The sequence below is a fragment of the Montipora capricornis genome, chromosome 9 (genome assembly GCF_036669925.1).
Source record: "Montipora capricornis isolate CH-2021 chromosome 9, ASM3666992v2, whole genome shotgun sequence".
Lineage (NCBI taxonomy): Eukaryota > Metazoa > Cnidaria > Anthozoa > Scleractinia > Acroporidae > Montipora > Montipora capricornis.
Window position 1 is genome coordinate 2,990,136 of NC_090891.1, and position 26,684 is coordinate 3,016,819.

Consider the following 26,684-nt stretch of genomic DNA (forward strand, 5'->3'; position numbering starts at 1 on the left):
GGACAGAGAAGGAGGCTCCCGGTCCAGCCCTTGGGATATGTCATGTCCACGAAAGTTATACTTAGACGAGCGGAAGTCTTCCGAGACGTCCGCATGCAGGCCAACCTTGGTCCGATGTTTGAAAGAAAATATATATTCATCAGCCTTCCACGTGCGCCATCATTTTCTCTTTTCACTAAGAACCTGAGAGCGAAGCAAGACTGCATGCGGACGTCTCGGAAGACAGACTTCCCCTAGAACAAAGACTTCCGTTCGTCTAAAAATAACTTTCGTGGACATAACATATCCCGACCAACGCCGTGAGCCTCCCTCTCTGTCCCCTCATTTTTTCTTGTCGACACCTCTTTCGGCTGGAGGTGTTGGCATGTATATTGACGAGGAACTCAAATACACAGTTGTTGAAAAATGTTCTAATGAAGCTTTTCAGGCTCTTTGGATTGAGGTATATTTACCAAAAAATCGCAATATAATATGCGGAGTTGTCTCTAGGCAACACAATTCCCCGGAGCGTTTTCAAGAATATCTTGATGAAATAATTGAAAAACTTAGCGCTTCTGGAAAGCAAATTTTTCTCATGGGTGATACCAACTTAAATCTTCTTCGCTTTCATAATTGCAAATACGTCCAAAATCTTATCTTATCTTTACAAAGCTTAAACTTAACTCCAACAATCGATAAACCAACGAGAGTACATAACAACTCATACTCACTCATTGATAATATCTTTGTTAGTAATCTGGAAGATAACATAATAAGTGGTAACATAATCTCGGATCTAACCGACCACTTCTCGCAATTCTGTTTTCTTAATTCTCCTCAAAAGTTCTATGATCATCTGAGAAAGAAAAGGTTGGTCCGTGACTACTCTAATTATTCAGAGACGACATTTTTGTGCGACTTGTCTCGAATTGACTTGATTGGAATTGTTTCGAGAACATCTGATGTTAACAAATCTTTCTCTTCCTTTTATAATAAACTGAACAACCTCCTTGATAAGCATGCTCCTTTAAAACAAACTTCAAAGCGTAAGACTAAGAGATTAGCAAAACCTTGGATAACAAAGGGAATCAGGAGATCGATAAAAGTAAAAAACAATCTTTATTGTTCTGGTGAAACTGCTTCCTATAAGATCTACCGCAATAAAATTTCAGTGCTTACGCGAATTAGTAAGAAAAGGTATTTCCACAAGTATTTTCAGGCAAATTTCAGTAATATTAAGAAAATATGGGAGGGCATCAACAGTCTTTTAGGTAGAGTAAACAAACCCCGTTAGGATATAGCCGCTCTTCAAATGTCCTTTGGTCCTTCCTTCTGCTCTTTCTAAAAACTGTGTATCAATAGTTATTTGCTTTTTCATCAATATTTGTTTTGAATAAAGCAAGCTAACAAAATCTGTACCTTGCTGAGTTCACATTTGTTAGCGTTAATAGTATTTTCGGTCAGATGCTTCTGTTTTTTATGAGGGGTTTATTGTTTTGGTCTCCCATCCTAACACTAACCCCGCGGAATAGGGCTTGACTTCAGTGAAGTTTAGTATTACAAAGCTGTCAGATGCTCAGAGGGCACACTTGTGGTGCAAAGAAGTTGTGATGGAACTTGAAAATTATCAACATGTCAGCCCAGAAGCCAATGTTTCTCGCTTCTCTTTTATTTGTTATTCTTCAGAGACTGGAATGCTGTATTTCAATACCACACAAGTCAGTGCCTTCTGATTTTCTGTAGCACGTACCACAGGCAACTCAGTGTATGCCTCACGGAAGCATCTCGTTTTATTCAAGGAAAAGGTTCTTCAGGAAACCTGAAGTACATGGTAATTTGACACGATTGAGTTTCTCGTCTTCACGCACGCAATGAAATAGAAAGAGGTTTTCGCCCCTAAGAGCAAATATGTGGTTTGTTTCAATAAATTTTTCGCTGGATAAGGATTCTGTGGTATTTTCTGCCTTTGTGAATTATAATATCATGTGTATTGAATTTTCGAGCTTAAGGTTGAAATGTGATATGGGAGAATTTTTTTAGTATTGCTCTGTAAGCAGGAAGGGTTCACAGGCCTTTTGGAAGCGTGCTTAAGTTTCAACAAAATGAGCCCCAAATCAGTGAAAATTTGTGACGCCGATGAATAATAAAGTAGCTGCTATTTCCAAAATGATGGAATTACCTGGTGATAAATAACGTCGTACGCGTCTTGGAGAGTACATTTTGACTTTGCATAAAACAAATGATCAACCTCAAAGAGTTGGGCGATTGTGATCTTTGTTTTGACTTCGCTCATTTATAACACTTGACAGAAAATTTTTTTTAGAAAACCCCGGTATCTTGCCATCATTTGACACACATGCTTCACTGTTTGGCGAGTAAACATGCCGCGGTAACTTAATCACGGCGTCCGCTGAATTCCGGCCATGTCACTGTCGATTTTGCGACTTATTTGAAAGTAGCAAAAATCTCCCAAAATGTTTGTCGCCGTTCGTAACTTTTTATATTCTGTATAACGGTGCAAAATTAATGTTGTTTTCATGTCGTAAATATTTTATTCGCGATCGACCTTCCCGGAAATTTCCTCCTGCTCTTTCTGAAAACTGTGTATCAATAGTTATTTACTTTTGCATCAATATTTGTTTTGCATAAAGCAAGCTAACAAAATCTGTACCTTGCTGAGTTCGCATTTGTTAACGTTAGTAGTATTTTTGGTCCGATGCTTCTGTTTTGTGAGGGGTGTATTGTTTTGGTCTACCATCCCGATACTAACCCCGCCGGACAGGGAAAAATTCAGTGAACTTTTTATTACAAAGCTGTCAGATGCTCAGAGGGCATGCTTAAACTTGTGATGAAAAGAAGGTGTGAGGAAACTTAAAAATTATCAACATGTCAGCCCAGAAGCCAATGTTTCTCGCTTCTCTTTTATTTGTTATTCTTCAGAGACTGGAATGCTGTAGTTCAATACCACACAATTCAGTGCCTTCTGATTTTCTGTAACACGTACCACAGGCAGCCCAGTGTATGCTTCACGGAAGCATCTCGTTTCTAGTGGTTTATCGTAAAGCATTTGAATTTGAAAATGGTGTCACGATGTCACCGAAACGTCGTCGTTTTACTTGTTTATGTCTTACTGCGCCTTCCAATAACATGCGGATTCTAAAATTCAAAGCTCAATCTACAAATGCGCGCTCGACAGTAGTCGGAAGCTTGGAGGAGCCCCCGAACATACGAATTTAAGAGTACGCATGTTATTGAAAGGCGCAGCAATGACATGTGTCATTTTTTTATATTAAAAATGCAAACACCTGCTTCAGAGTTACCTATATACAAACCTTCTCAGTTTTTACGCAGCATTTACCTTTAAAAGATCTAGAGCTGTTTAAAACTTTGGCATCCGATTCGGGTAAGTGTATCGATAAAACGATGAACTCAACTTTTCTTCTCCCGTTTATATAACTTTGCTGCTTTTTGCTGTGCATCATGTCTTGAGTCAACATCGACAACCATAATTTGTTTCTGCTCGTCTTTTAAACATACGGTGGCCCACAACTGTCAAGGCAATAACAAAAAATACCTCACGGCAAAACTAAAACTGTCACGGCAATATCAAATTCCGCACGGCAAAACCAAAATGCTCACGGCGAAACCATAAAGCTCACGGCAAAACAAAAAACTCACGGCGAAATCAAAAACCTCACGGCAAAAGGAAAAGCTCACGGCAAAATCAAAAACTCACGGCGAAACCGTGAAAACGTTTGCCTTTGTATACAACAGTGTCTAGAAATGTGGCTTCAGTGTTCGAGATCTCAGCCGTAAATTTTATTGTAGGGTGGTGTGAGTTTGCTTGTATCCTGTTTGCTGACATCCCACAACGAAAAAATGTCGTCAATGTATCGTTTCCAAATCAGTGGCTTTATGACGCTTTTGCTAAGAATTTCTGTCTCGATGTCGGCCATAAAGATATTTGCGAAAGCAACGGCCATTTTCGTACCCATAGCGGTACCGTGAATTTGAAGATAGTTCTTTCCGTTGAATTGTAAAGAGTTCTCTTTAAGTATAAGTCTTAGCATTTCTTTGATATAGTTAGTGGGAATTGGAGGGTTACTTTGAAAGATAGTATTAAAAAACTTATTAATATTTGGTCCTCTAGGGGCCTTTCTATTTACGGTAAAGTGACAATGATTAAATTTTTCTTGATCCCAAAATTCGTTTACGTATGTTCGCTACTCCCTACACCAAAGGAAATTGTGAATAAACTGAATCAATTGTTATTCAAGTTTTTATGGAAAGGTACAGATAAAGTGACTCGCGTATCTGTAATAAACGATTGTGAGAGAGGTGGTCTAAAAATGATAGATTTGGAAAGCATGGTTAAATCTTTAAGGTTGGCCTGGCTAAAACGACTATTTAACGATTCAAACGCAACGTGGAAGACGTATTTACTTCATCTATTAGAGCCCGTAGGAAGTCTGTTTTTTCGAAATTGTAATTACGAAGTTTCTGATTATATGATATCTTCTCAATTTTACCACGAACTTTTGTTATGGTGGTCGGAGTTCCGTGAATCTTTCGCTTCAGAAGGTGACTGGAAAATAATTGATTGGAATAATAAGGAGATTCGAATAGACAATAAGCCAGTGTACTATAAAAATTATTTTAAATCGGGAATTATTTACATACACGATCTTCTTTTTAACTTAAATACAATGGACTCCTATAACTATTTTTCAAACAAAATTGTCAAAAACAATTTTCTGCAATGGGCGGGCCTTCGTCATTCTGTGCCTTCTCATTTAAAAGAAATCAGCCTAGATAGATTAACCATATCCCCATCACTTATGATTGGAAATAAAATTTTCGATATTAAAGACAAAAAATCAAAAGATTATTATTTGCTTCTGGTCTCAAGAAAAGCTCAACCTCCTAATATTATCCGTAAATTGAAGAGTGATTTTAATTTCACAAGCCAACAATTTAAAGAAATCTTTTCGTTACCACATTTGGTTGCACTTGAGTCATATGTTAAGGCTTTGCAATACAAAGTTATTAATTCTATTCTTTACACTAACAGCAAACTATGCAAAATTGGATTTAGAATTAATGATGCATGTACTTTTTGTAATGATGAACCTGAGAATTTATATCACCTTTTCTATGAATGCCCTCACTCCAAAACGTTCTGGACTAATCTCGAATCGTACTGGTACCTTCTATCGAATCAGCCAATCCATCTTTCTGCGCAAAACGTTTTATTTGGAGTTTTATCAAAACAATGCCCTTTATCAAATTTATTAAACTATTTCATATTAATTGGAAAATTATTTTTGTGGGACTGCAGAAGAAGCCAAACACTTCCTAAAATTCAAGGACTGCAATCGAAACTAAAGATTAAATATGAAACTGAAAAAAAGATCAACAAAAACAACTTCTTTGAAAAGAAATGGGTACTCACTCCAATATAATTAATTAAGTTATTTATTTATTTATTTTTAATATGCATGTATCTTTTATTTTGTTGCTCATTGTTTTTAGTGTAAGAATATAAATATAATTAGCATCTGTAATCGTATTATTTTTGTAAGCAGTGTATAAATTGGTATTGCAAGTTTAAAAAGTAATCATATTGTTTTTGTAGAGTAAGTATTGCAATTGTATTATTGTAAGTAGCACCTGTAATTGTAAGTGCATTGTATTGTAAGTAGTGCGTACCCAATTCAATTGTTAAATAGTTTTGATGGTAGTATAATGGATTTTAGTAGTTGTTAATTGTGTAATTTTTGTAAGTTGTGTAAGTAGATGTACCAGTGTTGTAAGTAGTGTGAATCATAATAAAAAGTTATCGATCAAAAAAAAAAAAAAAAAAAGTATAAGTCTTAGCATCTCTTTGTTATAGTTAGTGAGAATTGGAGGGTTACTTTTGTGAAAATTTTCGTACGCATTGCATACTGTAGTGATTCCCTCTTCTTGCGGTATATTTGTATATAGACTTGTGACGTCCATCGTTACAAGGAAAGTTCGTTTTCCCATCTTCGTCTTTTCAATGAAGTTGATAAAATCTGTGGAGTCTTTAAGATAAGACGTTTGTGATGTGGAAATAGGCTGAAGTAATGTGTCAACAAATGCTGATATTCTTTCTGTAGGCCGGTTACAACCAGCAGTAAGAGTATGCTTGTGGTTTTAGTGACGGTATAGAATTCAGGTATTCGCGGTGGATTTGGTGTTTAAGACAACCATTTTTTAGTCATGTCATCGATATAGTTGTTACCTTTCTCTGGTTTTTGGTTTTGCCGTGAGCTTTTTGGTTTTGCCGTGAGCTTTTTGGTTTTGCCGTGAGTTCTTGATTTTGCCGTTAGCTTTTTGGTTTTGCCGTAAGTTTTTTGTTTTTGCCGTGAGTTTTTTGTTTTGCTGTGAGCTTTTTGGTTTTGCCGTGAGTTTTTGATTTTGCCGTGAGCTTTTCGTTTTGCCGTGAGCTTTTTGATTTCGCCGTGAGTTTTTTGTTTTGCCGTGAGCATTTTGGTTTTGCCGTGCGGAATTTGATATTGCAGTGACAGTTTTAGTTTTGCCGTGAGGTATTTGTTATTGCCTTGACAGTTGTGGGCCACCGTATAAACATGATATAGCGACTAATCGATTATAGCCTTTTATGTATTGGTTACAACAAAGCAGGTGTGCCTTGGAGTTAACCTGCGACTTAGTTCACTGAAGTGTGCAAGCGGTGTTTTAATTGTTTTCACTGTGTCATAAGCATTTGCAAATCGTCAACACCGAACGATCGATAACCAGTGGACTGTTGGAGTTTTGAAAGGAACCGTTTCATCACAGACTCTATATGAGGAAAACGGAAAATTGACAGTTATAAAATAATATGAAGCGGTATAATAGACCATCCAAAGCCCGAGTTTGTAGGGAATTTTTAGCTTTTTCATTGGCTATCTAGAGTCCATACCCTTGTAAAGATTCTTAGGCCTGTTCCAAACGTCGTGCTACTGCCGTGCCGAACTCAAATGAATTTGGCTTGGCAGTGGCACGACGATGGCACGGCAGCGGTTTCAAACGTCAAACCTAATACAGTCGTGCCAAATTCAAAAGATAAAACAAACCATCCATCCAGTAATAGTAAGCAAATAATGCAAAAACATTAAATTAATTTATGAATTGAGTTCGGCGCAACAGTAGCACGCCTTTTGAAACCAAGTCGTGCTACTGCCGTGCGGCGGCACGGCAAGTCCTGCCGTGCTAAGTAGTCGTGTCGAACCTAAATCAGCCGTGCCGCGCTTAATGGTTTCAAACGGCGTGCTATTGCTGTGCTTAAATCGAAATGACAATTTCATTTGAGTTCGGCGTGGCAGTAGCACGACGTTTGGAACAGGCCTAATTATTCCTGGCCGAATTGAGATATCCCATCGCTCAGTCATCGAAAAAGCTCGAGCTCTACGAAGGCTGTAGGACTTTGCTTTTATGATTTATCTGTGATTGAAACTAAAAATAAGTGACTTTTTGAAACATTTAGCTGTAAAAAATTGCGAAAAAACTTTTCTTAAAAACATTAAAGAAATTTCGTAAAAACGGTTAAAACTACACGGCTAAAAAATACACGACGTTTCGACGTTCGCGGACGTCATTTTCAAATGAAAAAGAGACAGTGTGAATATTCTATAAATACAAGAAAAAACAATAGTTCATCAAGAAAAAAGGTAACATAAAAATATGTTACAAGCTAAACAAAGAGTTTAGCACTGATGGAGTCACTCTGAGTGTTACAGTGCTGCGCGCGGTATCGTGAACACCCAGACAGTTTTTATGACATTTCTTTGACATATTTTTGACGAGTTTGATGCTTGGTAATTGGCAACTGGCCAATCAGAGAGCAGATAACCTTGTAGGGCGGAGAAGATCTCCCAGCGTGATATCCTTTACAAAGAGCATGGCAACATACCAGGTGAAGGTGAAGTACGGGGAGGAAAGATTTAGTACTTTTTTGATTAAGGATATCTCCTTTGCTAAGCTTATGCAGGCGATAAAGCAAAACTGTTCACCGCTTGCGCACTTACCCGCGAAGACAGCGATATGATCAATCTGTCGGAAGATCCAGATGATTTTGCTTTCGATGAGATGCTAAGGAGTGCAAAAGAAGTCAAGGATAGGGACTACGGAAAGATTTTTCTTCAGGCAAGCGAAGTAGATTCACCGCCACCGAGGAAAGTGAGACGAATGGACGTGGAAATGTTGAGTTCTTCAGCTTCTAACGAATGCGAGTCGCTGCAACGGAAGAATTGGTCTTTCACACGAACACCTGGCACGCATCTCGCCACTACAACAGCTCCAAAAGATGCCGAGAAAAGTCCTTTGGACTGCCAGCGACAGGAAATGGAAGAAAATCGTAGGGTTTTGAAAGTACAAATTGCTAGCGCTAAAGAAGAATTGGAGAAACTGAACAGTGAATCCAGACATTTTCAGTCGCTCAGTGATATTCGAGCTCGCCTCTGTAACAACTGTCATTGTAGTTAGTGGTCACACAAAAGTAAAGTGCTCAAAACCTCCTTGCACGGACATCAGTGTGTGTAAAATAATAGAAAAGCATCCCGAACACAAAACGAAAATTAGTCAACTTCAGCGTAAAATTAGTTTAATTAGATCTCTGGAAAACAAGGCACAAGAAGAGGAAACCCATTTCAAAAGTTTCACCGCCGCACGTGAGCGAGCAAAATTTTCGTTTTTCTTTATCATGAGACCTAGATTGAAGGCACAAAACCAAGTAACGTATGCGAACAGGAGCCGCTTGGATAGGGATTTAATGATTTTGCAAAGAGCGCTCAAGAAGGTTCCCGACTGGTGTGACTCCAGCCAAAATTAACCAGAGCACAATTTCAAAAGCCGCAGGAAGCCAGAAGGGAAGTGAATTGTTTTTTTCTAGCCAGCTTCGGTATTCAAAGGGTCGACCACAGCAAGAAAAACGTTTCGGCATAATTCCCAGCTAGAGTTTCTCATCCATTATTTAGTAACCAGCCAGCAAATTCTTAGCCTGAGGAGCGGATATTTTGAGGAGCGGATCCGTTGGGTACTCCTGGAAGACTGGAGACTTCCGATGATTATAGATCAATACGAGAACTCAAATGTAAAATCTATTTATAAATGGAGCGTGTCACTACTCTCACAGGATAGAAAGCATCTTTTGTCCTCTTCTTGTGATATTGTGTTTTTCGCGAGTAAAATTAATGTAAACTAAAGTGAACTCAACAGTTTCTGCACACTGATTTATTTCAACGTGGGGAATATTTATCAAGGTTAAATAACAAATAACTCGGCTTCATAGCGTTGCGAATTTCTGATTCTCGTTCATTTGTTAATTTTTCTGGAAATGTTTTACTTATGTAGTTATTAGTTAAACAAAGCTTCGTTTATATTCCGCTCTTGTAGTTGTACCTCTTGCGTTAGTACGTCTGTGATATGTATTTTGCAGACTGAACAATGTCAACAAACAGCAAACTTTGTGTTCAGAGATATCATGTTACATTTTTCTTAGTTGACTTTTCTGATCTGGTTTCCAAAAAGGTAAAAAAGAGTGTTGCTCATAAAAAGTATCCACAATGCTTGAAATATGCATACGAGCTATTGGCAGTAATGTTGAGCATCGCCTGCGCTATTGCGATTTTGGTTTCATTGACAGCTAGCATTTGGTGGCGACGTAAAAATGCCTTTATCTCGTTGAAGCAATATTTACAGGTGTTGAAATGTGGTGAGTAAGGTGGCTGAAATAATAGTCTTACACCGCAATCGGCTAACATGTCCCTGAGCACTGGTTCAATGCGCTGACCCTGGTGGAAGCCACAATTATCCATGACCACGCAGTCTCCCCGCTCAAGAGTAGTATAGGAGTTGGGGGTATGAGATCATTTTGTAAAAATGCTCTCATCCCAACCCAACTCCATACTACTTTACATTTGACGGTTACATATTTTTGATCTCGTATTTTCGGTCTCATATTCTTGGAAATCTATATGGTTTATATTTCTGCGAATCTATGCCGTGGCGAGGCAGAATGGATCCAACGCAAAATTTATTTTGGAACTATATGTTATTTAAAATGCGTGACTTTCTTAGAAAAATCACAAAGCATGGCATTCTCGGAAATAAATAAAGGGGGTTTCCCCGTGATTTTCAACCAATGAAAAGTTAACCCATAAATTAACCAAAACCGAAAATACAACCAAATGGTTCAAATTTTGGTTTTTTTCTGGTTGGACATTTTGTGTTCAATCCTTTAAAAGAAATGTTATTTTAGTGTGTTAATGTTGTAATGACCGTATGCATGACTTGTCACACCATTATTGTGAATGTACCGCTTGTCATCGAAGCAAGATAATGATACTTTATTAAGCTCATAGCTTCCAAGTTGATGTAAGTTGCTTCTAATCGTTTTCATGGTGTGATGCAGTTGCTTGTTATTAAACAGTACGTTTTTATAATTTTCATGAGTTATGTTCTTTTTGATGATATTCTTTTTAATACCCTTAGCGGTCTTTCCGCCTTTGTCATTGTCTTTCATATATGAATACATTTTCGATCGCAATCCGACGAATTCGGTTATTGGTATACCTGCTGCCTCGTCTTTGAATTTACCGATTACTTTTTTGTTTGTCTTGTCGAAATATTGTGAATCTTCGGGATAATCACTGTTATCGAATTTGTCTTTATCATTCCAAAAGTCTTGGTACGCATCACTGGTTTCAATTTCATAGGTCAAGCTGTCTGTGTCTGTGAATAATAATTTCGCTTTGCTACCGTATTTTTGTTTGATGTAGTTATAATGAAAATCATACATTAGTGTCTTGCTAAGATCTAGGATACACATACCCACATATGCCGGCCTGTTTAGGGTTAGTGTTTCTTTGATTTTATGCACTGCCACTAGATTTTTATTGAAGATCTTACTACTAACATATGTTGGTTTGGCAGCCATTTTTGACAGTTTGTTTTTATCAGTTACTAATCTGACATCTACTCGCTTTCTGATATTTTCCATTGTTTTCCCAAATACACTGTTATTCATAAGCTTGAAGAAGTCTTTTTCAAAAGCATTTTTAGCATTGGTTCTCTTCTGTGTGTTGAAATCAATGTATTCTTTCAACCATGGTGACTGATTGAACTTTAGAACTCGATGGATTTTGGTTATTTTCAAACCAAGATCGGTGTACAATTGTAGGTTCCTATAATGAAGAACATACTTTTCTTTGTTGCTTAATGTAGGTATCAGTTTATGAACTAAGCCAGTTGACACTTTGAATTTATTGGCTATTTCTTGGCAATAATTAGAAAGCATATCTTTGTTGACTTTGACCTTTTCGGTTGCTAGCGGATAATCATTATGCAGATCGTGTAATTCTTTGGGATATTCCAAATCAACTTCTAATATCAAACCTTTATTGCTATCTTCTTTATACTTGGCTAGGTCTATCTTATCAATCTGGTTTTTAGCCAACCATTTAAAACCACTAGTTGGAAGGTATTGGCTCATTGCCCAACCATACAGATTGTTAGCATCTAGATACATTATATACTTTGAGGGCGCCTTCTCATCATACGTTTTCATGTATCTATTATTAGCTTTGCCGTATCGATTTGCTATGTATGATGTACCACCACGCATGCCCTTTTCGATGAATTGAAACATATCAATATCAGTCATAAGCTCCAATTTAATGTCAGTCATCTTTAACATAGCATCCCAAGAAAGCCCAGGACTGGTAAAATAATGACAGGGGTCTAGTTTGTAGTATTGCAGACAGGTCTTTCGAAAGTTTTCAAACACATCAGCCAACAGAAGGATGTCAGATTTAAGATATAAGTCATGGTACTCACCCATATTTTTTAGATGAAAAGTGTTCCATACATTTTGAGCATGTTTGTGTTGATCACCTGAGATATGCTCATCATTTAATATACTGTAAAATTCTTCTTTTGGTGGCAGCTTTTCATTGAATTTTTCAAAACTGTCCATAAAGTCATATGGGTATACTCCCTTCTTACTCATCAAATCAAGCTCTTTACCTTTGAATTTTTTAGAAGTATATATTAATGCTTCTTTTGGTAGGTTGCTCACCAGTTTATCAAGACTTGAGCTCATGAATTGAAAACTATCAATAAAGGTCAGATGATTACCAAGCATGAAAGCCATATACTTTTCCATGTTGTTTGGTATGGCATTGATATTCATTTGGCATGTTTCACCTTTCTTGTTTGTGTATGTATGCTTTTTAACTATCTCACCAATTTCTTGCATTATAAAATGACTGTCATACCCACGGAGATTGTGAAACATAACTGGTATTTTCTCAGTCAATCTGAAATTTAGGTTACAATCTTGGTGAGCTGATCCTCTGTATTTACCTGTGATATGGCAATGGTCTCTAACTCTCACATCATTTTCATTGTATTTTTTATTGCAGATATGACATTCATTAGCTTTTTGAAATTCTTTTTCATCATCTTCAGTCATTCTCAATGGTTTATTGAAATATTTTTTCATGATCTTCTTGCAATATTTAACTTCCTCTAGCATAGCTTCCATAAATTTGTAAACAGCTTTTTCACCTCTATAAATTTGTACTGGTTTTGTGTATTTATCATCATAACAACACACAACCTTATATCCATAACCACAGTCTGTGTGTCTCTGATAAGCCTCTGTGTACGATTTATCATCATTAGGTTGGCAACCGGATATCTTTTCTGTTATAGCTTCAAAATCTGCATAAATGACGAATGGTACTGGTAGTTGTTTATGGAAATTATTGAATTTTAGTATGTTATCATCTTTTGTTGGCATTTTGATAGCTTGTGTGCCATTTACTTGTATGCAGTTTTCTTTATGATCAGTTAATACTCTTTCAGAACTGAAACATTGTAAGCAATGCATACAGAAGTGCTTCCTTTCCTTGTGTTTTGTTTGATTGTACATGAATTTGTTGAAATCTTTGATCAACACATAATGCTTGTTTTCATTTTCTGTTATAAGAAGCAGATTCATACAATCTTCATACTTTTCTTTTGACACATAAATGGGATATTTTTGTTTGTTTTCATAACCAAATACATTGATGTTAATTTCATTTTGCTTTTCTATTTTGTTGTACTGTTTGGTAGTCACTGGAAATTCAATTCCTGAATAATTCAAATTTTCAATGAATGCTTTGTCTGATTTTTTGATTCTCTGTGGGTATTTGTCTTGAGGATTAAGATGTCTTATGTGGCACCACCTGAAGCATTCATTATCCTCATTTTTCATGTTGATCAATCCTTTTGCACTGTGTTTGAGTTCATTTGGTAATTTGATGTAAGAAGATCCTTTCATTGGCTCGTATTTTACCACATTGATATAATGATTTTCAACAGATTGAATAGTCCAACCAGATCCCTCTGAAATCCAAACTGCAATCTTGTTTAGTATGACTTGTTTTGACAAAGATAAAGCTAGTTCAATTTGTGGGTCATTTGTTATTGTTTGTGGTTGACTGTTGAAATAAGCCGTTTTGATGATTTTTTCTTCTCGCCCTGTTTGCTTTTCAAATGTTACTCTAAGTGTTTCAACAAACTTTAGACCTTTCATTGATTTTAATATTTTTTCGATATGGATGGCAACAGCCTTTCTTGTATTTTGCAGTTACATAAGTGGGTCTTTGCTGTTTTTTATGTTGATTTCATAAGACTTGGTGAACCCTTTTAAAGCTTTGTTCGTTTCTTGTATTATGGTCCTTGGTGATGGAACGGGTTGTTTTTTGGTTCTTGGAGCTGCCACTGGAGCAAAACGCTTCGTCCTTGGAGCAGGCACCGGTCTATATCCATCTCGGAACTCTGGTGGTGGAAGAATTATGTTTTCTTCATAATTTCGCACCATTTGCCGCACACTCTTACGAGGTGTCGGTATTGGCCGTCGGGGACCAACTTTTGTATCGTCTTTGGTGATTAATTTTTTGATAAGATTTATCAGGTCTTTTTTGCTTAGATTTTCTAAACTGGTATGATTCATAATATTACTTGAGATATTATTTTTCATTCTCTATCTTATATAACAATCGACATTCTTTTAAATACTTTATGGATTTTTAGTTGAAACCAATCTGGTACGATTGATTTTAACTGTAAAAATTTGACAAACTATATATTTTCCAATTCATGAATTTTCATATGCAGTTTGTGTTTCTCACTTTTGAGATGCTGATGTTTTCCTCTCATGGCATAATTCTTTCCATTGTTGCATATCACACAATACCATTCTGTCTCACGACCATATTTGTTTTTTTTCTCTTGAATCTCTTTGTCAGTGAATTGTTTCTTTGGACCTCGTTTTGAAGTTTCCATATTATATACAGAGACATTATTCTTTTATATGGTTTTAATCAGAATCATCTTCAGAATCATCTTCATATTCATCTTCAGATTCATTTGGTTTGTATTTGCTGAAAGCTTGTTTTATCTGTTGCAACATGTCGTCGTTTATGTCATCGGGATCCATTACAAAGATTTTTTTTCCATCTGTTACCATGACCATTAATTTTTTATTGAAATGCACCAATTTCACTTTAACGGGTGGATGAATGACAGACAACACATCGGAATAAATCAAATCTTCCAAAAAGACTTTCAACGAAGGATCACGAATTACATGGGACATTAAAGCATTGAATAATGATTTTGGGTTCATATACAATAGGATTATATTAGTTTTTCACTTCATCCTTGCAACAATTTCAATGGTGCCAAAAATTTACGGTATCTTTGAAATTCTCTGAATAAAAAATCCATTTTGACATCTATGATGTGAAACATTTTCCCGATTTCTTTCTTTGGTCCTCCTGTTTTCAATGCTTTGATCAACAATGGTACTGCTTCTGAATGAACATAATGCATATAACCTGCGTTCCTGACCACTATTTCACAAATCATTTCTGTGATCACTTTTCTTACAGCCATGGTTTCAATTATTTGGCTTCCTCTGAACATATACTATATGTTTCGATTATCTTTTACACAGATTCATCACTGTCTTGTGACGCAAAAGATTCTGGCGAACTCGGGCAACTAAAATCCGATTCGCTTTCTTGTGATGAAAAACTTTCCGGTGAGGATGGTACCCAGTCAGAATCCGACAGATGGGAATCCTGATCGCTCTCATAATAGAAACCAACTTTTTCTTCATTTTCAAACTTGTCCATATAATATAAGTATATATTTTTATTTTTTTATAAGTATTTATGCGCGTTTTCACCACGATTCATATGTTTTCAATGTCTTTCAATGGTATCCAACTGTTGAATTCATCACTGTATCCCTTCCATTTTACCAAAGCTTGTTTCTTTTTATAGTCTCTTCTGATCACTTTGTTAATACGGAAAATATCCTGCCTTGCTTTTGATAATTCAGGTTCATAAAAACTCCCTTGAATATCTTCACCTCTGAGATCTTTTAGTTTGTATGTTATTGGATTAGTGTATTGGATCGTATCGACTGTGAACACTTCTTCTGTCCAATTTGGTGTGTAACCCTTGTCAAACACATTCCGTTTATACTTAGATATTCGAACCTGGTCACCTGTTTTGAATTTAGGTTTCTGTTTTAATGGCTCCATATCACCATATAGATTGAAGTAAACTATACCTTCATTCCTCTTGTTAGATGCTTCAACGGGTGTCATCTTTATGCTTGAATGTTTTGTATTATTGTACTGTTTCACTAGTTTGGGTAGCATATCGAGATACATTGTATTACCTTGAACAGTGAACTGCTTCCACATTTTGGATTTAATTGTTCTATTCCACCTTTCAACCACTGAGGATTTCTCCTCATTTTCAGTGGAGTACATATGTATCCCATTTTTATCCAACAAGTCTTTCAAGTGTTTGTTATAAAACTCTTTACCCTTATCAACCCATAAATATTGTGGTTTTCTGCCTTCCTTGCATATTGTTTTAAATGCTTCAGTAACGGATTCACCTTTCTTATCCTTCAATGGGACAATCCAACCGTATTTGCTGAAAACATCAATAACCATAAGAAGATACCGATAACCTTTATTCCATTTGCTAAACTGTTGCATTTCAACTAGATCACTTGCCCATATTTCATCAATATGATTCACGATTACACGCCGCCGAGTAAAGTTGCGTCTTATGGATGCATGTAATTCATCTGCTAATTTTTCTTGCCAGTTACCCGACGGCTTTTTCCGTTTTTTGAAACTCCTAGACCTAGTTTCTGCTTTGTATTGATGACATTTCTCGCTAACCAATGCCCCCATTGTCTTTCATTATACGGTACGTTGTCTAAAGCTTGTACCATTTTTCGGTCTGCTTTGTTTTTACATTTCCTGTCATCCTTGCAGACGGAATAATCAACATCGTGTTGCATTGCTATTGCATCAGTTTTGCCAGTGGGCATATCATATATTTCCAATATTTGACCAGTTTTTGGGTCATACTTCAGTTGATTTTCCAAATCATTATAAGGTCCTGTGTAATGATGCCCAGGTAATGTCCATCCGCCTTTTGGTTTCGGCAATTTACCAATAGCTTTGTGAATGTCAAGAGCACCACCATCAAGATCTTTCCTATTGGTTGTGTATTTCTTTTTGGGTCTTATTTTTGTTGACAATTGATCGAGAGCTTCAGAACCGACTTTATGAAGTAGAGGGTTCATTTTTCTCAAACCATAATCGATTGCTTTTTTCTGCAACTTTGGATCTCTCATTAATTCGGAACCATAATATCTACCCATTTCAACGGCTTTTTTGCCAAGATAAGGTACTCCTTTAGTTAAAAATAATTCTGTTCCAGTATTAGCAATATCGCTGAGTAAGCCCGCTCCCAACGGGCTGTTTAGTTTCCCTGTTTTTTACAAATTTGGTCTTTGTAATACCACATTCAGCACAAGTGCAAAAGAACATTAGTCTACCATTTTTAGCTGTTTTGTAACCTGAAGGTTCAACACATTCAGTCACTTTCTTTTGTTTAACACAATATGATTTCATAATACATATAAGTTAGATATTTCTGAAATAATATTCGATAAATCTCTCATTTTTCATTGTATCATTTATGTCGAATACTTGTAATAAATCATAATACGAATTACCCTTATTCATTTCATTCAGAAAGTATAAACAGAAATACCCACAAGTTGTTGTTTGTATGTTTTGTATCTGATTGTTTTGATGTAACAAAGTGAGATTTTTCTTTTTGGCATGATTTACAATCTCTTGAAATGGGGGCATACCAAACGAATCGAAATAATTTATTACATTATCTTTGACATATGTTGCAACCCAATGACTTCCGCTCATATAAGCTGGTTCAAGATTGTATATGAATAACGCCTGTTTACGGTTATGTGGAACATTTTCATCTCTTGACAGTACATCATTTATTGGTATATTCAAATATTTGCACCATTTCATTAGATCGTGGTTGGACATAGGTATGTTTTTGTGAAATTTTGGTTTTACAATATTGCCCCCAAAATGGGTATGCCATTGAATGGACTGTTTTTTCCCAATAGTAACCCTTTTCCTTTTTTGGTTGAGGATGTTTTTTTTTTTCTACCATTACCAGTCACATATGGCGGATAACTGTAAAATGGAGGGGGCATTCCCATTCTAGGTGCTCCTTCACCATGCAATCTTGGTCTACCTATCCTCGGTGCTCCTCCTCCCGTTAGCTTTTTGACAAGATTCAGAGCCAAAGGTATTCCAACGGAAGCCAACAGAGTTCCTAGAAATCCACCTGATTGTGTTTTAGTCGGTGTTATTTTAACGCCAGATCCTGTTTGAGCCGCATTCATTATGTCTCTTTGCTGTTTGGTTGTAAACATATTAAGATATGGCATCAGTTGATTGATTGCATTGAAAGGTATCATCATGGGTAATGGCATAGCACCACCTTTTTGACCAGATCCTAACAATTTTTTAGCTCCGGCTTCTGCTAAACCACCAAGAGCACTCAACCCAAGGGTTTTACCAATTGCTGGAAGAGCTCTCATACCAAGTGACAATACGGTGCTCAAAAGACTTCCACCTACTTGTTTTCTGATATTGGTCTTAGCAAGCTTAATGTCCATTCCTTTGTTCAATTGTCGATTTTTTTGCAATCTTTTTTTCACCATTGCTGGAACATAAAGAGTGTCGTTTCCATTAAGAGAATCATTTGTCAGTCTTAGAACAATTGTTTCCCTTTTATGGTAAGCATTACTCAGATTCTTTTTTTGATTATCTGAAAGTCTTACGTTGATTTCATGAAGTTCAGTCATATAATATATGTTATATAATTCCGATTGTAAATAAATGGGAGTCATTCACTTGATTTCATATTACTGTTTCAGTTGCGGGCTTAAACTATCACCAATTCATTACCCACCTTGTCAATAACAACCGACTCTTCGTACAATACAACTGCATGGACATTGAAATCTGCTGCACTATTGGCACTTATTTTATACCTGAAAATCAACTGTTTAGGGTCTCTTGTTACTTTCTCTGCCTGATATGACAGATCGAAATAGATTAGTGGATACAGGCTGTTATAATTAGCAAGATTCAACTGGGTTCCGGTGTTGTAATCATTTTTTCGCATTGCATAAGACATCAGATCATTGAATATTCTCACTTTGCTTTCACTGTCATATTCTGTTTCTGGGTAGAAAACACCATTGCCATATTCGAGTCTGCATGTTGTTAAATAACTGTTTGCGTTTGCTTCATTCAGTTTGAAGGTATCAAGTATATATGGATTTTGAGTTGCAACTCTGGTTTTAGCCCGTTGTAGATAAACAAAAATTGCTTTGACATTGTCAATACTGGAAGAAATCTGAAAAAAACTACTGACTCTAGCAGGTGCTGACACTGCATATAGTTCACGCTGATATGTCCATTTGTGTTCTTTCATGAAAGAGCTTACAAATTTGTCGTACATACTGTCTTTTGGTGTTAATTTTGGAGCCCATAGTAGAAATCTGTTCAAAACTACTCTGCCGGCATCTGTTCCTGCTGCCATATTGATGAGTTCATTGTCGTTCTGGAGATTCAAATTGAATTGTAACTGCATAGGAACCAACATTTTATCCTGCAACTCTTCAAAAAAACTGTAACGATTGAGAGGTATGATCAAATTCACATTTTTTGCTCCTCCCGTTCCATCATTGTTGGTAGCTTGTGTAAGCACTTTTCTAGATTCATATCCTGAATTAGTATTGGCTGTCGTACCATCTGTGTCTAAATACCAAAAACTGTTTTTAGCTACGCTTCTTGAGTAATCATCAGAATATTCCAACAGATTCTTCACAAAAGTGACCTTATGTAGATTGTCAGTGTCATAAACAATTTTCCAGCACTTTTAATCATCATATGTGCAATAAATGAATGAGATCCGTTTATCACCGTTATTCTATCGGCTGCTGCGTAACCAGCTCCATCTGCTGTTTTTTGTAACTGGAATTGAACCTCGAAATAAGCATTGTACCAATCATAGAAAGAACTCCGGTCGTTGATGGTGAATCTATAACCGTTCTTTTCTTGATGTTGACCGTTACCTGGGGCTCGGATTACATCATCCAGTTGAAATCGCACTAACTCATTTCTTTGCAATAATTCACTTGTTCTAAAAGCCATTTATACTATTGTATTATATAATTTTGCTGTCATGTTATTTATTTGAAAAATCTACGCCTTCTTCCAGATCCTGATATCAATCTATTTAGTATCATATCAGTACTTTCATCTTGCTGTTTAATGGGTGAAGATGGGGCTATTGCCCTTTGTGTCGTAGCTCCTTTTCTCAAATTTGCCAATTTTTTCATTATTAGGTCTCCTGACTTTTCTGCCACCGTCTTACCAATTTTATCACCTGCATGAGATATCCCCGATTCCAATGCCTTCTTTGCCATTGGCTTAGCAAATTTCTTGAAAACTGACGATGCCACACTCTTCAATGGTTTAAAAATGTTGTCTAAGATAAGCCCAGACCCTTTGTGTTGAAATACAAATTTACCAAGTTTTGGATGGTAAAACCTCTTAAATTCATACGGTTTCATTATACTGTTACATTAGATACTTTTTAAAATCAGCGAAAAAGACGTATCTGCTCCATTTAGATCCACTAATCTTCTTTTTCCATCTGTTATCATGATTCTGATTGATGAAATTGTAGTTTTGTTCACAGGATTAAATGTAACTCTTTGTGGTTCGAGGGTGAAGGAGTAACTTGGTTTTAGTACACTAGTTGAGAATGAATAAATGATGTCTGTTTCTTCGCCGTCAACTAAACTTTCGTTGACCAAATCGCAATGAATATTGAGTACGTCTGTGTCTTGACTGAGATTCGGCACTCTTGGTCCAATATGCGTTCCACTTGCTAATATCTTTTTATCAAAACCGATCAGGTCATTAAAATTACTTGCTCTTAAATCGAGTTGGTAAGTTGCAGCTAATGTAACCGTGACTCTGAATGTTGTTTCGTTGAATTCAAGAGTCATCGGATACGTATCACCAGTTTTCGTCACATTTTTAATATGTCTGTCAAAGTCCGTATAATTCCATACCCCAGCTGGAAAGGTAATGTCCTTAAAAGTTGAACCATTATCGGAGCTGTATTTGATTAATTGATTTTTGTACCCAGCATTGACATTGAACCAAGTGAATGACATGTTAATGACTCTGTTAAGACCGATAACGTATTGCTTATTATTGTCTAGAGTTACAGGTCTGGTGAAATTTGTTGTAAAATCTTCTGGTTTATTATCCCCTTTATTTTTCACACTGTAAGATGATAAAACTATCTCTCGTTCCATTATATAATGAAGTTACATTAAATTTGGAAATATTGTTTGTATAATTTACCATATTGTGATTTGTTAATTGTTGTCATTTTTAATAATGCGTCCAATATAGAAACACCCATATTTCGCATGTCAATGCTTGTATTACCAGCCAATATCTCACCAATGATTAAATCCAATTTTTTTATGAGTTCTTTCGGTTTGGAAAAAAATATCACATTGCCACCTTTTTGTTTTTTCCTACCAGAACCTTTCATTGTTTCCATTTTATTTTGATAATGTTTTATGTATTCATTCAGAGTTCTCATAGCGCGATCCACTCTTTTGTTTTCCTCTTGCCTATCAGCTTCCGTTATATTCCCACTTTTGTATTGCTTTGTAACGTTTCCTTTGTAGGCTTTCAATTGATTTCTTTTAAATTTAGCCGCATTGACAATCTTATTGAGATATTTTTTGTTTTTTCGTTCAGTCATGTCTTGTTGATTTATTACCTTTTCAACAGAATCATAATTTGGTATACCAAGATCACCTAATATCTCATTTTCCATATCTTCTTCATCCATTCCATAATCGATCGCATCGTCATCATCATATTCTGGTGGTAATTCTGGTTCTTCAGGAAAGTACTTAGGATCAACATACATCTCTTTTTTTCCTTCCAGAAGATCTTGTAAAGATTCTTCATATGTTGGTGGTTTTGGCACCAGTTGTTTTTCTTGCTGTGGCAAAACAGGTTGTTCAAATAGATCACCAAGATTCATATCTGGAACTTCATCCTCTATATCAATGCCGTAATCAGGAAGTTCTCCTTTCTTCAGTGGTCGTTTTTTCCTTGGCAACCTTAAAGCCTGATTACTATCAATAACATCATCTAATTTGCTTGTGATTGGTTGGAATACTTTTGAAAATCCCTGTTGACTGGTCTTCTGATCGATATCATGTTTTGTAATTGCATTATGGACATAATTGATCTTGTCCCCTAATTCAGATTTACTCTTTGCGAGTTCTTTCCACTTAAGTAAACTCATTTTTGTTATATTATTACTTTACATAAAATGGAAATTCATATATAAAAAATAACGTTTTACACCGTGTTGAACACCATGTTAAACACCATGTTTAACTACATCATTTTATCGAAACAATGTAACGATTTAATATAAATGAAGATACCTAATTATGATACTGGCGACGATGTTACCACAAACTTCACACAACTACATGATTTTATGCCTGATCGATGCTTCCGCATGCTCATTTGTGGACCTTCGGGTTCTGGAAAAACAAACACACTGATGCATATGATTTACAATCTGTTGTATTTTGATAAAATATACCTTTATGCAAAAAACTTGGAGCAGTCAAAGTATCAGAATCTCATGGATGATTTCGAACCAATTAGTGATGAAGCTGGTTATGATATCATTGAACCAAGCAATGATAAAATAATTCCTGTAAAAAATCTCAATGGTGACAATCAAAAAATTGTGATATTCGACGATTTCGTATGTGATAAAAACCAAAAACCATTAGTTGACTATTTTATACAGGGGAGACATAAAAACTGCTGTGCCATATATTTGAGTCAAAGCTGCTATAAGACACCAAAAGATATTAGATTAAACTGCTCACATTTTGCCATTTATGATTTTCCGAGTACTAATGAAAAAAGTCTCATATGTCGTGAAAACAATGTCTCAAAACAATTATACGAGAAAGCAACTAGAGACCCTTTCAGTTTCATATATATTGACAAACCTGAGAAACAAGTAAAGAAGAATTTTGATGAAACAATATAAATCAATTGTATATGAGTTACTCAAATGGTAAATTACCTGAAGACACATTTTCACATGAAAAAGTTATTGAAATAGTAAAAGGATTGCCTGGTGTTGGTTTTAAACTTACTGATGACGGCGATTATGATATGCAGAATAAAAAACTGAGAAATGTGGATTTACCACAAACAAACACTGACGCTAGTACAAAGAGTTATGTTGATTCTGAGGTTAATAAGACATTAAAACTAGACGGCAGTAGTCCAATGACTGGAGCCCTTAATATGGACAACAGACGTGTAGAAAACATTGCACCTGCTAGACATGGCCAGAGTGACGCTGTCAGTAGTATGCATCTACATAGCTTTTATTTTGAATTAAATACAAACGATGGAAAGATAGAAGCCCAAAATCCGATCGACATGAAAAATAAAAGAATCTCAGGAGTGCAAGATCCAATATTGCATTCAGACGCTACCAATAAATTTTACGTTGACGACTTTATAAATCAAAAAGCGGAAAAATCAGATTTAAACAATTATTTGAAAAGAGACGGTTCAGTTTCTGTTACTGGCAATTTTGACTTTGGAAATAATAAAATCAGCAATCTTGCTAAAGGCACTGGCAATTCTGACGCTGTTACAAAACACCAATTACAAACTGGTTTATCAACCAAACCCAATACAAATCAGGTTGTGCTCCGTGATGGTTCGCAGGACATGACTGGAAATTTAAATATGTCACAAAAAAAGATCGTCAATCTTGCTAATCCGACAGGTAGAAATGATGCCACTGGAAAAGGTTACGTTGATCGATTATTTTTAGATTCACTTCGTTTAGACGGATCCTCTAAAATGACTGGAAATTTGGATATGTCTTTGAATAAAATAATAAATTGCGGACAACCAACCGGTGCTAGAGATGTGACAAACAAATCTTATGTCGATTCCGAGGTTGGAAAAACATTGAAATTGGATGGAAGCGGTGTAATGACGTCTGTTCTAGACATGAACAATCAACGAATAATAAATCTCGGAAGAGCCACACATAATCAAGATGCAATTACTTTGAAGCAAGTAAATGACGCTTTTTCAACTATAAGTACTGCAAACAATAGATACACAGACGAACAAATAGAAAAAAATAAGAAATATGTAGACGACGAAATAGTTAAGAGTCATATAACCACACATACAAACAGAGAAAATGTGCTGAAATATGCTATGGCTGATGGGGAATTTACAGAAGATTATGGAATACAGGATGCCAATTTAATCGACTATAATGACTCACCACATAAAAACAACAAAAAAGCATTTTCATTCAATGTTCAAAAGGCAGCAGATGGTTCCAGTCTGTTTAAAGGACGATTCGATTTTAATCTATTCAAACTGATACGTGACAATTATAGCGATAAATATACTGTGTGTTTAGAAATATATTTCCTGAGAACCGGTTTTGATGTGGAGTTCAATTCATTTCAGGTTACTTTTGAAAAAAGAAACATGAACACTGATAGAACCACTACAGTCAAAACCAACACAGATTATAAATATTATCGCTTTATCATGAACTTATCACCAGATGGTTCTTCACCAACTATCGAAAGACGGTTATATGTAACTGTTCAATCCACTTATGACAATAGAAGCCCAACTCTTTTACCATTGTATGTCCTGATTTACGGTATAAAAGGTGAAGCAAAAAACAACCTTGATTTCACAATTTATGATTACGAATTGGCTTATGAGATTGTAAATGATCAATTTCGAATGCATGTACCAATCAATATGAATAACAATAAAATTTTAGGGTTATTTGATAAGATATTACCGTCTTACGCCTATGGAACCACTTCAGAATCATCACTGGGTTGTGATTTCAATATTTCTAGAACAGTACCTCTAACATTTACTAAAATTTATATTGATAAAATAAAAATTTATGCTAAAAAAAATTATCCATCAGAGTCGAATCACGATATAACTTTTTATGGAGACGCTAGTGTATTTTATGACATAGATTTTTCAACAAGCAAAATACTTACTGTCAATATCAATCGATATTTTGAAAACATAACAAACATACGAATAAATTTTGATGATGACGATGTGGATGGCGTAAGATCTTATGTTTACATTATACATTACAAAACATTACTGATTAATTGAATTATATAATGCAACAGTATATGACATTGTATGTAAAAAATTTAGATGGTACACATCTTCTTGACGACAATGGTGACAGAATTGAATACACCATTGACTATCACTCTGATGATGATTTTACCTATCAAGCTCAAGCTCAACTTTCAGTAAATGATGATGGACATATAGAAACTGACAAAAATCTCGTCGTTAAGGCTGCTACGGAAGATAACCATGTTGTCATAAAAAAACAACTCGATTTGAAGTTAGACAGATCGACTTTTATTATTTCGAACAGTCTTCCTGGTATACCAGTGTTAGACAAAATCAGCATTGCATTAATTCCAGCTTTATCAGTAGTCACAGCCGATTCAAATGATAGAGTTAGTTCATGGATTGATCCTGTCAATAATATCGATTTTTCACAATCAACCAATTCAAAAAAGCCTCTTTTTCTAAGGGATTCAACAAAAAAACTGTTTTTTGTACGTTTTGATGGTAGTGATGACTATTTGGAAAAAAATTCGTTTGATGTTTCTGAAATAGCAGGTAAATCTGGTAACAAATGTACAGTAATACTGGTTGTCAAAACAAAAGCGATAACTAATCAATCACAGTTTCAATGGGGGCGTGGAGCCGTCAGATTCGGTATGCATATACCATGGGGAGATGGTACAGTCTATGTCGATTTTGGTTCCTCGTCAAATGGCAGACTTAACATTCCTTCTTTGCTGAATCTCTCTGGTAATATCGAAGTTTGGACAATTCGTATTAATGGGACAAATCTAGAACTCTTTAGAGGCGTTACATCGATCAGTGCGATTAAAACAGAAACAATTTCTGCCACTCTGACAGGTTCAGCTCAAGAAATGTTTATTGGATGTCAGGTTCATACTGATGGCACTGCTGTGAATTTCTGTGAAATGGATTTATATGCTTTTGCTGTTTGGGCAAAATCTCTGTCTGATAATGAATTAAAAAATATGTTCAGGTTCATTCAAAATCATTTCGATTTGTGATGTGGATTTTCAAAATATATAACTCAATATATATGTATATCGACAATTTATTACGATTTGTGGAATATAGTTTTCAAGAAGCAAAAGAAAAACATCCATGCATTAATGACAAAATATTAAAATCAGCACTTGTTTATCAATACCTGCACTGTTTCTATTCTAAAAGAGACATGTCTATGAATGAGATTCTTGAACTCAATGATGGTGAAATTGGTCTTCTTGGACCGGGCAATAGCTGTCTTACATGGTTATTTGAAAAGATGTTTGGATGGAATCATATTTTGAATTCACATGGCATTCTACATGACGCTTTTGGACGGTTTTATGATCATTATGCACTAGGTAGAGGTTACACTTATGCTATTTCAGAAAAATACACAACTAAACTGATTAAACGATCACCTTTTTGTGGTCAAGTCAGTGGTATACTATATTGTCTATGCCGACGATTAACAATCTAGACCATATATATGGCAGATCGAAAAAAGAGAATATTTAGCTGGAACCATATTTCAGACAAACTCTCAGAAGATCAGGTCGACGAACTAAAGAGCTATTATAAGGCATACCATAGAAAGTGTTGGGCTTACAAAAAGGCTGTCAAACGCTTCAAAAAATTCAAACTTATTGGTAATACTATTTCTATCATAACTGGTACTGGTGGAATTATTAGTGCTGTTGTAACTGGCGGTATAGCCCTAGTAGCTATAAGCACAAGTGCTTTGTTAATCAAGTCTTACATGGATTTCCAATCATTGGATCTCAAAATACAAAATTGCACATATGCATACCAAAGTTATCAACATCTATTGAATTCAATAAAAGACATGTTGAGAAGCGGTGATTTTCAACCATCGTTTCACACAGAATTAAAAAATGTAGATGATTTTGTAACTGATGTTTGTCCTAGTGTTGATAAATTCTACGCAAAATACAAT

General features: G+C 35.7%; 2 protein-coding genes and 1 pseudogene across 2 annotated transcripts in view; 2 read left to right on the forward strand and 1 right to left on the reverse strand.

Annotated features, from left to right (window-relative positions):
* Window positions 1-3,314: 3,314 nt before the first annotated feature.
* The window catches only part of LOC138015970 (QRFP-like peptide receptor), a 37,388-nt gene continuing 14,018 nt past the window's right edge, over window positions 3,315-26,684 (forward strand). The window contains exon 1 of the mRNA XM_068863118.1: window positions 3,315-3,382. The gene's annotated coding sequence lies outside the window, so the exon portion shown is untranslated. The remainder of the gene's footprint in view (window positions 3,383-26,684) is intronic.
* LOC138016414 (uncharacterized) lies at window positions 7,814-9,470 on the forward strand (annotated as a pseudogene).
* LOC138017124 (uncharacterized) lies at window positions 10,233-12,805 on the reverse strand. The gene is made up of 3 exons (XM_068864319.1): window positions 12,139-12,805; window positions 10,919-12,027; window positions 10,233-10,238 (listed from the first exon to the last, which is right to left on the reverse strand). The coding sequence occupies exons 1-3, from the start codon at window positions 12,803-12,805 to the stop codon at window positions 10,233-10,235; spliced, it is 1,782 nt and encodes a 593-aa protein (XP_068720420.1).